This window comes from Centropristis striata, chromosome 20, assembly GCF_030273125.1.
Source record: "Centropristis striata isolate RG_2023a ecotype Rhode Island chromosome 20, C.striata_1.0, whole genome shotgun sequence".
NCBI classification, from domain to species: Eukaryota; Metazoa; Chordata; class Actinopteri; order Perciformes; family Serranidae; genus Centropristis; species Centropristis striata.
In genome coordinates this window covers 7,666,125-7,680,594 of record NC_081536.1, presented here as the reverse complement: position 1 = coordinate 7,680,594, position 14,470 = coordinate 7,666,125, and the positions used below count along the sequence as shown (strand labels likewise).

The window sequence follows — 14,470 nt, the reverse complement described above, 5'->3', positions numbered from 1 at the left end:
CCCTGAGCAGCACTCAAAGTATTTACCTAGCTGTAAAGAAAACCAATAGGGCTCCAGGAGGTTCACGTCGGCAATTCCTGCCCTGCAGCAACAGCGGGGCCATGAGACAGCTTTAGGCGAATGATAAATAGGGATTTATAGCAATCATTTTAAATCCTGTTTTGTCAACCAAGGGTTCAGGTACTTCTGTAACTGTAGCTCTATAATTACAGCAACGTCTGTATGTATAATGACAACAGCCCATTTTTTGTTGTATCTCTGTACCACATCACATTGGAAGATTATTGCATAAGCAACTGACATTCCTTTGAAAACCTCTCTAATGGTGTTCTTTCAGGCCCCTAATGCAGCAATATCCTTCTTTGGTCTTTTGGGGCTCCAGTCAGGTTGAAGTCAGGTGATTTACATGGCTGTTCAATTAAAACAAAAACAACAACAAAAAAGGTGCAAAGTCTTAACAACAGGCCAATTTCTTATGGACTGTACTGTACAGGGGCCATGTTAATGTTTGATTCATACATGTGCTCTTGAAGAACCTCTCTCGCTAAACTGCCTTTACAGTTGGGGTCCTTGAAGCCTGTCCCTTCACATAAAGTATGTAGTAAAACTAGATAAGTCAATGAGCTTTAAATAGAGTGTTTAATTAATCCCAAAGGGAAATGGCATGAACACTGTATGGTATGTTGAGCATGTTTGCAGTTAACAATAGCAGCATTCCTTTATTGGGGAAAAAAATTCTATTATTCTTTAAATAGCAAAGCAGTGGTCATCTATCAGCCATGCTGGATGTCTACCCAGAGAGGAATGCAGATATGTATCTCGATTTTGTTTTCTCTGCCCATTCTGGGTGCATGAGGGACCAGGAAGCAAGCATCATTCATTGCACATTCAAAGCTTTCAATGTTTTTAGAAGCTTTGATTTTGTCTGTTAGACTCTTTGGCCTCATTTCTAGCTACAACTGTTCTCATTGCTTTCCCTGGTGGGCTGAGCTTGCCAATTCCCAGGACAAGTTTGACAGGGACGTCTGGACACAGAGTTGGGAACTAGTGCAACGACATGGCCCGAGACATCAGCTGTTGCTCCAACTTTATAACGTCCTGCACAGCGAAGAGTTGCTCTTGGCCCTCTGCCCGGGCTCTCTCGTGCTAAGCTTACATTCATGTTTCTCTCTCACAAACAGTTTGCTAGAGCGTCCTCTGGGAATGAGTGGCCCCTTTCTGTGGCAACTGTGGCCCACAGTGGTGCAATACCCAAATCTGCAGAGTAGAAACTTTAAAGGGTTTCATTTGTACTTCCTGCAAGAGAAGATGTTCTTGCTTAATTGTTTTGAAACCCAATGCACAACAATATTATGACAGGTCAAATCAAACAGTAAACAAGTCAGCACGCCATGTTTTCAGAAATGTGGTAGATAATATTGTAACCGCTTGTATGGAGATACTTATACCATCTTGTAATATACCACAGGACAACTGCAGAAGAAAGACATAGACTCCACAGGGCTGGTGCCAAGGCTAGAATACTGTACTATCGAGACACGCACACACACACATGCTCACACACATCCCTGCAGCTTTCACCGCTTCCTGGGAAAACAATGAGAGGAAAGAAAAGTCAACAAACCAAAAGGCATCCAGAGCGACTAGGACTGTAAAATGGAACAGACAGGGGTGAGAAGCATTCAGACCAGGGTCAAAGGAAGGCCCCCATGGAACAGACTTCATTAACTTCAGTTATATCCTGAGGAGATCATTAAAACAGCCATAGAAAACATCGCCATTGCCATCCGCATTCCATGCAGCCCATGCTGCTATGACTCCTGCAGGAATCCATAAGAGTTTCTGCATTGATATGGCGGATTTTCTGTAGTTCCAAGCAGGTTCTGGTCATGCATTAGCCTAACCACAGTGGGTCCAGGGTCTTTTACAGGAATACTTCAGTGAGTATTGTCTTTCAGTCCATTTACAGGCACTTAAACTACCTGGCTATGCTGAGCTTACTGCAGTAACCTGATTTTTTTTTAACATAATGTAAAAAAAAAAAACAGCAGTCCATTATCTGGCTAAAATTCTACAATCCGATAGCCCGCCAGTGGTCCAAGCCGACTTTTCCTTTCAGAGGCTGTAGCGGGCTGTGAAGCAAAAAGGGTTCTATGATTATCCAAACGTCTCCCCCCTACAGACATGCCCACTTTATGAAAATACCATGCAATTTGCGGCAAAACCATGCAGGTTTTCTAATTTTCAGCCTTGGCATTGCAAAAACTGGGTATGACTGGAAAGTTGAGACTCTTGTGGATTCAATGAGCCCAATTTTATTCATGTGTGGTGATGCTAGTCCTCATAGTAGCAAATCATTGTAGTGAGAGCATTTTTTGAAAGCTGACCTCACTATATAAAATGACCTGTTGTGACCTCTGGGATAATCACAGCCTCATGAAACTTGCTACCACAAACCAGAGGACATTCAGAGGATGAATGGCTTTACTTGGTATACTGACAATAAGGGGGTTTCTCAGCCATTTTCAAAACTAAAGTGCTTGTCATCCAATCGCAGATAAATTCAATTGTTGCAGAAATCCCCAACATCACAGCATGGATTTTTCTGCGGTGTTCGTCAAGGTCTTGGTGTCTCAATTAAGTGTCTTAAGGGATTTTTTATTTTTTTTATCATTTGAGTGGTCAAAATATGGTTACATTTATGCGTAACAAATGGTAGCAACGTACTTATGGGTGTAATTAAGTATTGGAATGGCCATCATATACTCCCTTCATTATGTTCTAAGCTCAATTTCATAATTTTAAGTATTATTTTCTTTTTCTGATTTATGACTAGAACAACTTGACACATAGTGCTCTGCTCCATCTCAAATTAATCTTCAAATTCCCAGCTTTCAGACAGGCTATCCCTCTATGTGGCATCTACTGTTGATCTTTTATCTACCCCTGATGATAACTTGTACCAATGCATCTTTGTATGCAAAATATATCAATCAAAAGCCTAAAAAATCCAAACAAAAATAAGTCTAAACCAGATGGTTCCCACAGATATATGGAGAAACGGGATTATTAAAAACTTCAGGCTCGTGTGCATAATAAGGGAAAAATTTGTGCCCTCTCAGTCAGTTAGTCCAACTGTTTCCGCCAAAACTGAAAAACTCTTCAGGCTGCAGTATTATATATCATTAATACACTTAAATTATGCCAGCACCGCTACAATAACATGGCACTGTGAAGGAGAGAAACCTGATTACCCACCAGCTGCATATAAAGGCAGGTTTTACAGTAACCTGGTTATTGCAGTGTGCGTGTAAAGGCGTTCTCCGATTTCCTGTGGTAAACTGATTTCTCCCATTAACCATGTTTCTTGTGTGCATGTAAATGTAGTGACTGTGTGTCAGGAGAACTTCAATTCCCACGCAACCCCTTTATGAACAGGAGTTGAATCAGCAGGACAGTCAGACATCAGTGCCTGAGAATCCTGCTCTTTTGACATCTCTGCTTTGATGTGGACCCCCTCCCTCTGTCCTAAAGTGTGGGTGGAGAGTTGGGCCTTAGAGCGAGAGAGAGGGGTGGAGTGGTGAAGGATGAGAGAGCATGAGGAAGTTACCCATATGTAAGTGGGGGCTTTCCTGGAAGGACATCACTCTCTGTGTGTAACTGTAACTACGGCTGTAGCAGAGCACTGTGCCTTATCATCCTGCACAACGTCCACCTGAAACAATATTTGCACATGAGTGTTCAATTTAACATTTGGGTGACCCCTTCATCGCAGTTACAAAATACGCCGCAGCATGGTAGCTCAGGCCAACCCATAATGCAGCATGTGACTAAAGTGGTGGGGAGCGTTTTGGAGCACAGAGCAATTATCAAGGGAAAAAAATCTATTTCTCAGAAACACAATCTGATGAGAGAAATGCAGTCACAATACAAAATGTCATATTTAATCATCATTATATCTTAATTAGCCTGAGAGGCCACAAATCTCTCCAAACGCTGCCACTGTTTATATTAAAGAGCATTCAGAATGGGGAGGATGCAAACTGCTTATTTTGCATTAAGCTCCTTTGGATTAATGTTGTGCTGAACAGTTTTGTGGACTTGAGTTATGCACTGCGCTGGCCTTTTAAATCTCAGATCAAGGTCTCATTGGAAGCAGGCTGTCTCTGCCTGCTGGGCCCTCTGCAAATCTGTTAGGCTGTGTTTATAAATCCAAATAGATGAACCATGGCACACATGGCAATACTATTTCGGCTTTGCTACCAGTGCCTAATGATAACAGGCCATGCAACAACAAAAAACATTCTGTTTTTTATTAACTGAAGTTCTGAATTTGATTTTATTTAATTGAATGATGTAAGGCGCTTACCTTGTGCAAACAAATGTTCTGAAAAGCATTAATGTCTACAATTAAACTGTGCTGCTTTTCTTGAGGACATCCTAGGCTGGCCTTTCCTGACAACACAAGGCAAAATTTGGCACACACGCAGCACTTATAATGACATCTGTCCACAGGAAAAGCCACAGAGCTCACAAGGGCACACGACACAGACACATTTCTCTCTAAGTGAACGAAAGAGCGGAGGGAAACAACGACATCCTCTGAAACCTTTCTGCAATCCTAAAACAAGTCATTCTGGTCATGCTGAACACTTAGCATGAGTTCAAGAGAGTGTGTGTGCCATCTCCCAGACCAGATTGTGGTGAATGGGAACAGTCACATGAATGTGATCCGTGCTCAGGCTCAGGCTCAGGCCCTAATTATATGGGAAAAGAGAGTGTGGTGTGACAGCTATGGCGGGGATTGCGGTTGTGTCCTAAGAGACTGCAGCTGACCCTGCGGAGAAGGAGAAGGAGAGAAAGTGAGAAAACATGAAGAGCAGACACGGAGGGCACAGGCGAGGAAAGGAGAGGAGGAATGATAAATGTGAAAGTGCAAAGGAAAAAGAAAAAGTGTGTGTGTAGTGTGCACTAATAGGAAGGGGGGGTTAAGGATGGAGTCAGACTGTCCTCCGTGTTGCTGCTGAGTAAGGCTGGGGGCATACAGGAAGGATTTAAAGAGCCACAGCAACACCACAAAGCACCAGGGGAAAGGGGGTTGCCCAGCAGGGGACAGGGGAGGGAGCGGGGAGAGGGGTAGACTGGCTGGAGTGGCTACTCTGATCAGGATCCATTTCCAGCCTGGGCCTTGGAATTCCTTTGTTCCTGTCACAGGTCTCCGTTTCCCCCTCGCCTTAATCCCAGCCTGCCTCACGCCCAGTAACACAGAGCAGGGCAGGTAACTCTGCCACATGCCTCTCTATTTACAGACCAGTCCCCACATAACATAACAGCCACTCACAGAAATAGTAATAGCTGTGGGAGCACTGAGAAACAAGGTGGGTTGATGCAGGTTGTGACTGTAAAAATACTTCTGGGTCTTCAGAAAAGTGCTGTAAATTGTGACAGTAGGAGGCGTAAGGGTTGCTAAAAACATAAAATAGACATCCATCACACATGTAACGGTTTATATGTTTTTGCATTTTGTACGACTTCAGTCTCTTTCATTTTGGCGGAATAGCTTTTCTGAATTTGATAAACCATTTTAGCATGGGGATGAAGGCCTTTAAACAGCCAGATAAGCCAAACAAAGCTAAATCTATGACAGGGCAGTGCAAAAATTAACCATCGCCCTTTTAGTCTCAACACATCCTCCGCATTCCTCACCGGGAGGGAGATGGTAATTCGTAAACACATTCTCCAACAGTAAAGCTATCCAGCAACACTTGTGCTTTTTCCCGCAATGGCCGTGGCCAGGCTGCCTTAAGCCCCCTTCATAGGGCTGCCAAGAGGAGTCAGTGGTACACTGTGCAGCACTCGCAAAGCCCTCTCCCACGGCTATTAGTGACCATTCATCTGGGGAGCCTGGGAAAATGCCTCTCCAGCCTGCCGTGGCCATGGGGAAACAGGCTGGCAGGTGTTCCCTCCCTCTAAGCCCTGGCACCTGTGCAGGGAGAGGAGGAAGGAACCAGCTCTGCCATGGGCTAAAATGGACTCTAGGTACCACTTTGCCAGGGCTCCTCTGACTCCTCGGACTGGTAGGAAGCCCCTCAAACACCAGGCTAAACCGTATACCTCACATGAAGAGATCAATGTGTCGTATCAATACTAACAGTAGATGTAAGACATCTGGTAATGTGCTTTGGCAGTTTGAAATGGCATGTTAACTAAATCCGTGTAAAATGGGCCTTCTCAGTTTACACTCTACACACATACACAAACATATACACCATTATGGACTACAAAATCAACATTCCCTTGAGGTAAAACAATATGAGACCAAAAGCAAATGAAAATCAAGACAGCACACGATCTGCAGTTTAAGTAAACAAAATCGAATCTAATGCAAGATTATGTGTGAGAGAATCTCTTGGCAATCTGTACACCATGTTGCACTGAAGAGGGAAATGTCTGAAATGAACGTTTTCTTCCTTTATTTCCTGCAGAACAGTGGCATCTTAATGAGGACAACTGTGACACTCTTGCTGTCACAGATGATAACGCCAGCTTCCCTACTCAAATATCATATCAAATGACAAAAATGTATTCCTCAAAGCACAGAGAACCTATTATCCACTCAATTTGAATCTGTAATTACTCTGAGAAATGTGGGTGTGTTCAACACGGTCTACCAGGGAGAATGCAACAGGCCTCTCCCAAGCTCCCCTTCCCTGGGCTTCTAAAGTCTAGCATGTCCATTCTGCTTGTCCAGAGCCAAGATGTTTGGTGGGAAAAGTTCCCTCTGTTCATTTCTCTAAAAACATAAATAAATCACATCACTATGAGCTAATCATGAAGTCTCAAGTAGCCTGGGTAAAAAAAAAGTGAGGGGGGGCTGGGGGATGACAGTTGGAAATTGGCCTCTGCAGCTGAGATACAAAGAAATGGCTTAGATTTATGTTGGCAGAAGACATGGGATAAGCCGCTCTCTGACATGTTCACTGGGTGCTATACACACACATATGCACCCAACACAGCATACATACATAAATACAATAACCCATAGAGATAACTCCGATGCAAACACTTGCACTGGAGGGCCTTGGAATGCTAAAAGTTGTTGATGGCTCATTTGAAGTGCCAACAGCTGAGGCTGTTACGCTGTTCTGTCTGTTGGCGGAAGCCCCTGTGATTTCACACTGGCACCAGCTCAAACACCGCCTCATACAAGACCCACAATCCCCCTCCCATACCATCCCACACATAGCACCACACTCTATCTGCCTATTCTTGGCCCCAGACATCAGTACCACCCCGCCTGACACCTTTCTCTATATTCAACAACATGCATGAGCACGTGTTCCAAAACATACACGTCTCTCTCCAGGATATCCAGCTTAAATCTGCCCTCAGATAACATAATGCTCCACACAGTTGCAAATAGGTCTTCTGCTGAAACAGATACGCACAGAAAACCAGCTTCCACTCCCTGCTATGGACGGTCAGAAAGTGCTGTGAGGATTAGCAGGTTAGCGTTTGACCTGCTTGCAGAATAGACGACCCCAATACTTAATACCCACCCCGAGGTTTGCTGGGCTTCCCTCCCTAAGCCTATAGTCTGGTCCTTCCCTTTTTATGGCTCCTGCCTGCCTGCTTACTTCTCACAGTCACAGTCTCCACCTTTACTGCTCTGCCGCCTCCCTCACATGGGACAATGAAAAGACCAAGAATGTGATTACACTCACTTAAGACCTTTAATAGGACTAGAGCACATGGACTGTGTGGGCCTGTTTGAGGCGCGATACCTTTTCATGTTCTGCAAGGGGAAAATTCTCCAGTATGGTATGGAGTCATGTTCCACCGGTTACATTCTTTTTTGGCAAAGCTGCAAGGAGCTTAATCATTTTTACATGCATATTTCACTGCTGAAATACTGATAGTCCACTTGTTCACACAGCGGAGCGAATTTGTGTGTGCAAGTGTGTGTGTGTGGAGCCTCAGTCTGTGATCTCCATCATTAGAGATGTCTGTCTCTCCTCAGTCTGTCATGGGGAATATGAGACAGGCTTTTCAGTAACCGTACACTGTCAGCCTGTTCACACCTAGCCCAGGGGGAGGATATATCTCTGCAACACACTGTCGCTCCTTTTGATTCTCACTGGTTCTGGCGTGCATCAGTCCCTGCAACATACAACCAGTATGCCTGCTTATATGTTTATCAGAAAATGACAAAAGTTATATAGCGCATGCATGCATCTGTGTGTTAGAGTACTGCACAATTGAATGTGCGGTAAGTTTAGTGGATGAGAGGGCTAAAGTGGATGGGGAGTAGCGTGAGAGGCAGAGATGCAGCCACAGGAGAAACTTTATGGAGCCAACTGCCCTGTAATCCCACTCTCAGTCAGGCCTGCCCTGCTGAGTGAGCCCACTTTAACTGCCCTTAACTGCTACCTGTGACAAACCTGTCTGCCTCACAACACGCAGCTGGGGGTTCCTCTGAAGCTAGCCTTACAGTGCTTCAAAGGCATGTGTGTGGGTGGCTTGGGGAATGTACTTGCAATGGATAAACAGGGATGAAATGAATTGTCCTATTCACGTTGAAGCACATATATTTCTCTTTGTGTATTTGGTTTTATGCGTAAGGATGTAAGAAAATATGGATACACTTGGGTATCGTGATACAGTGTTTTATGATACTTTATCAATTCTCAAAAAGACTATAATCTATAAACAACCCTATATATGTATCAGGGCAACTGTTTTTTGTGTCATCCAGTTAAACGACAAGAACAGATAAACACAGGTGTGCCAACACCATGTTACATACGACCTGTAACAAACATTAGCCTTTTAATGGACTAACATTTTGTGCCAAGTTAAACACTACAACACAATATAAAAACCTCCTATCAGCTCTTGCCTTTGGGTCACACCCTGGGCGTAGAGCGCCACCGTGTCCCAACTAGTTCTGTTGTCTTTCCTCCCACACTCTCCTCAAAAAGGTAGCTATGAAATACTTTTTAAGCTGTTTTGTAACCCCCATCCTCCGCAGAACTCAGTGGCCTACTTCCATGCACGTAGTCATATCTGTGCACAGAGGTCCAAGTGGATAAATAATGGTTTTGAGTTCATAGCCAAGGTAAACTATTTTAGTTATTCAGGAGTTGATGACAGACACACCTAAGACATGGAAAGGGAAGACACAGATGACTGCATTCCAGAGAAATGAGCAACAGTGAAATCAAAACAAGATAAATAGAATTGCCAAATAACAATTTGAACTAATGCTCCGGGTAAACACATCAAGAAGCAATGGTACACACAATAATGGGTTGTAAAGCTCTAAATCATGGCATTTACTGGTATTTTTGGCTCTAGGGTAGTGTAACAAGGGTCACTAAATGGTGTGTTACCTTTCACAAAAAAGGCTGATGCAGGTGGCAGCTCCTTCTTCTGTTTGGGCTGCCTTTTATTGTGGTGGGACACTGTGTACTGCTTAACCCTCTGGTCAACAGAATCTCGAACCAGGGCAGTAACCTCCTAGCAATAGAATGCAGATATTTCAGTACAGTAACATGTTTTTCTTGTCATTTACACACAGCACGACAGAAGGATCATACAGTTACGAGAGGTAAATTATTACTGGATAATTATATAAAAATAAGACAAAATCAACATAATATTTGACCCAAAAAAGAGGTGTAGGCTGAAGCCCTTAATACTTAAAATAAAAGGGTTACTTGGAATTGGGATGTACGAAATATGTGATTTCGTAAACTGTTTCTGATGCATGATGTCACTGATGAATGATACTCATGAACTTTCCTTGCTTTATGTGCTGCTGATGAATGGTGTGGTGACTATCTCATCATATGATGATATGATATATCATATGATGTTTTGGTATTTTCAAGTAAAGATTCATGATGAGCCTAGGCACACAACGAGACAGTTGAAGTCTCGAGTGAAAGATCAGTAAGGCAACTCCACAAGTGTGTAGGTGGAGAAATGAGAACAGTTTTGCAACAATGAAAAAACCCCAAAGAAGAACAGAAAGGAAGCTCAAAGTCATTTTAGATTCCACGCTGCTGCTGACTTTTGAAAAGGCCCCCAGCAGAACAGAAGCCATATACTCACTCACACACACCCTCATCCCTGTGTCTGTACCTCGATGTGGTCCGTAGTAAACCAGCTGGCGTCCTCTTGGCCGCCCAGGGGCAGAACGTGGAGATCCACCAGCACAGCAAAGTTCCCACACTGTAACACAAAAGAGGAAGGACAGCCACAGGTTGCTGAGGGGCATTGAGCTCAAAGACAACAAAGGAAATCAGAGTGTGGGTGATTGACAGCGAGACAAACCACAACGACCCCCTGTGTCCTCAAACATCACCCCAGGCCTCTCACAGCAAGTCCCCTCCCTCCTGTTTTCCCGTCTAGCCATCTCTTTACCAATCTCACTGCACAAAAAGTATACCCCTCTCTGTCTCCTCATATTTCCCCTCTCTCAGCATAAAAAGTATTTTCTTTTCTATCAGCTTTAGCAATATAGTCATTGCCTCAGGTCACAACACACTGCACAAAAAGTCTAAAGATGTACTACCTAAATTAGGATTATCCTACTTTGTATCAAAGTGGTGTTAAACTCCACAAATCAACCCTAAAGCACTTTGTTTCTGCACTTCTGCACCACAACTTTTCAGTGCTGTAGAAAGCTGAGTAGAGGGCTGCAGAGTGGATTCCTGAAACACTACGTCACCGTGTCAATGACAATAAGCTACAAGGGACAGGGAGGCCAGAAATGCCGCGGCTGGTTAAGTTGCTGTTACATCTTTCTCAGGCTAGCCTGATTATGGTTTACACATGAGTGCAAAAGCTGCCCGCTGCAGAGAGCAAATGGATGTGGGTCTCGTGTGAACTTCGCCTCTCCCTGGACAAGGAAGTAATGGATGGACTGAGACCACCCACAACATGACACAGAGGAGCAACAAGTACTGCCCTAAAACCCACAGTGATAATGCAGCAAAAAGCACTGAACTGAATGGGGTAGCAAAAACAAAGTCGCAAAAAGACAAAAGCAGACACAGATTTCAGGCTCACTGGAAGAGAGTGTACAAACAGAGGAGGTTATTCATTTAGTTACACCGAATACTTATGCACACTAAAAGCTTTGTTTTGGACCAGGCTTGTCCTCTGGGTCTGAGTATTGCAGACAGAATGACTAAACTCTACAACCCAGACTTAAGGGATGTTCTTACGTTCTCACTCTCAGGATGACGCGAGAGAGAAAAATTAGCAGGGTGTGTAGGGGAAGGCCCCCACTACTTAGGTCCTAATTCCAGACACAAGCCTACACTTCCCAACTCTCTCCAGTTGTCTCCTCCTCTTGGTTGAAGGAGTCAGGTTAGCTCCTTCGTCAAGGAAGAAGATTGAGGAAGTTTTCTTCGAGTGACATCAAAAGGCTGAATACTGGCTCTGAGCATATTAAGCTGACAAATATTTTTCTTTTTTCCCCCAGGAGAGCATTTTCCTTTCTCATGATCTTTCTTCAAATAATAACTGAAGTGAAGCTGCTTCCTTTTTTCTACTTGCATGTCAACTAGAGGAGAGGGCGCCCCCTTATGACTGAGAAGGGAATGGTTGGGTTAATAGTTTGCACAGTTCCTGTGCAGGTTATGTCAAGTCCTAAAGCCCTAATGTGTGCCAACTTGTACTTAAGTATGCATCAGTGTTAATAAGACTAATGGGAAATTAATGTTCTTCTAAGTCTCTTATGAAGGCAATGTCTTATATGTGATCCTCTGACTCAACACTCTTTGTCTTGAAATATGTGAGAACAAAACAGAGTATAAACATCAAGATGTGATGAGCACAAATAAAAAACTGTTAGCATTGAATAGCCTCTATACAAACTTATATATAAACAAAAATGTTGCCATACAAAAACACATTTTCACAAAGACAAGAATGCCATAGAGCAGAACAGAGCCCCCCTTATGTGCAAGTTCCTCATGTATAAAATGTATGCATGTTGCCTGTCAGAATCAGCTCGTCCCTACGGATCAGTATTCTCTCCATCCTCTGCCCTTTGTCTCACAGCGGTCCACGGATGACTGGTGGCCTCAGCTGACTGCCTCCAACAATTACCAGTGTGTGGGAAAGCCTAGCAACAGAGGGTCAGACCTTGTCAATCAAAACACAGGGAGACACTAATAGATGAGCCACACAGTGGGTTCTTGGGGTTGGACTTGACACACGCTGGATGGGTTTTGGTATCATGTCTTTAGAGACCAAGAAATGGCTTTACGGATGAGTAAAGGAACTCTGTCACTACGCATGAGTACACAGGTTTATGAGGCATAATGGCCTGGCAATAAATCCTGTGAAACTTTTTTAAAATGTTTGAGGTCATAGTTAAGGATGGGATATATTATTTTGTTGCAGATTGCAGTCAAAAAGAGCAACAGTTTGTGGTAAATTTCTGGATATTCGTGTGTCTCACACAGTACTTTTTTTTATCTCCTTTAAAAAAAAAACTGTATACCAAAGTCCTAAACCTGACACCATTGCTGAACCCCCCACAAAATAATTTATACTGGATATGTGGAAATACTATGGATTACAAATTAAATAACGACAGACAAATGAGGTGCCCATCTGCAACTGCAATAAAAATATTTAGTTCTTGGGGTGTCCCAGTAGATCACTAGTAGAGTGCATACCAATAAAGTTCGAGGTACATTTTCCACGTGTCTTCATCTCAGTCTCCCCCATTCCATCACTGTCTAAAAAAAATGCCTAAATAGTCCTAACAAAATAAAAAATAAAGTTCTTTAAAAATCTAAGGTAATGCATCGTCCAAATTTTGAAAACTTTGCCTCAATGCAGTTGAGCTGCTGCTTTTTCGAAATTGCAATAGAAACAATATAGATAAATAAATACAATAGACACTTTTACATGGTCATGTTGCCCTGCTTTATAATAAGAGGTGTTCTTGCACACATGTAAATCCTGATAGGGACCACAAGAACACTTTGTGCACAGCTAAAAATTGCACAAGCTAATGCAAGCTCTACAGAGCAGCACACCGTTGATTTGATCAATATCCTGGAATGTAGGGAGAGCGGTCTTTATGGAGACACAGCAGGGTGAATCCCCTAAATAGGTTTCTGAGCTTCTGATTGAGTCTGTTTTGGGCTGAAAGCCAGACATCTAGCAAGCCTTAGACTAACTTCCTTTTATCACATTAGAGCAGCAGACAAGACTCAACTGGGAACTGGACATTAATGATAAACATTAGTCTGCTCCTTACACAAAAACAGCATGTGATTCCCTGCACTTCTCAGAATTGGGGGATTTTGTCAGGGAAGCAAACTAATGCAATCACACTAATCAGAAAAAAATTCATTTGCTCAGCAAAAACGGCTGTGAGCTGGAGGCCCAAAATTCCAGCAGAGTTGTCAATCTGAAGGTTGTGCTGTTTAGGTGCAGCCATCAGAGCTATAAAGGAATTTTGTGTTGAGTGTGGCAGATAAGACACAAAAGCAGCAGAGTCTAATTTTACACAAAGGGTCTGACTACAATCACATCATGTGGTCAAAATTTGTCAACTCGGAGCACAAAGAGTGACCAGTGGATCTCTAAGCTGAACTCTGCCATGAACTATGACCCCGGCTATGGCCCCTGCCTCTTTAGTGAGCGCTCTGCAAGCAGCCTTATACTTTGTAGATTAAGGCTGCAACTGTGGCTGGCTGATATTGCAGCATATAGCTTATAGAAATGTCTATACATATTTTTTTTTCTATCACAATGTCAAAAAACAGCAGCCAAACTGTCACTACAATACTGACATCATTTGGAAGATGCTTTACATTGTCATTCATTTTCAATAGTATTTATTACACACAGGATTATACAATTATTTATATCGGCTATATATCTAATTGTTTACAAGAAAACATGCTATATTGTGACATATATCATTATTGAGATGTGAAATTACCTACAACCCCAGTTCCAAAGAAGCAGGCATACTGTGTATAATGTAAATAAATACAGAAAAATACAGACAAAATATATATATAGAAAACCAAAGTTTTTGTTACTGTCTTGGCACATTATGCTCACTGAAAGACCACAATAAACAAGTTTAAATAATACAGTCCCTCAGCACACATGCCAGCATCTCTACAGTATCACCAGGGCCCTAAAGGATTTCATTAACCTCACATATTCATTTATAAAATTCATGAGCTCTCCTATTTTGTGTACTTTGCTTTGACACATTTAAGGCAACACTCTGCACAACTGTCGCTGTTGTTGGAAAGAAAGGTTTTGATAAAGGGCCAAATTCTGGAGGAAGTTACTCTTTTCATACATACTAAAGTGGGCCAGCACTGCTTTGTTCTCAGTCTTGCACAGGCTTTTTAGAGTTATGAACAGAGGCTGAAGGCTGAAAGAGAGGCAGCAAGGAGCGCTACTTAATACCAAATCC

At 42.8% G+C, this 14,470-nt stretch overlaps 1 protein-coding gene across 1 annotated transcript in view; it reads right to left on the bottom strand.

Annotated features, from left to right (window-relative positions):
* The window catches only part of slx4ip (SLX4 interacting protein), a 35,488-nt gene that overhangs the window by 15,897 nt on the left and 5,121 nt on the right, over positions 1 to 14,470 (bottom strand). The window contains exons 3-4 of the mRNA XM_059358830.1: positions 10,147 to 10,236; positions 9,393 to 9,519 (exon numbers count right to left, since the gene is read on the bottom strand). Of these exons, the coding sequence (XP_059214813.1) occupies positions 9,393 to 9,519; positions 10,147 to 10,236 (217 nt within the window). The remainder of the gene's footprint in view (positions 1 to 9,392; positions 9,520 to 10,146; positions 10,237 to 14,470) is intronic.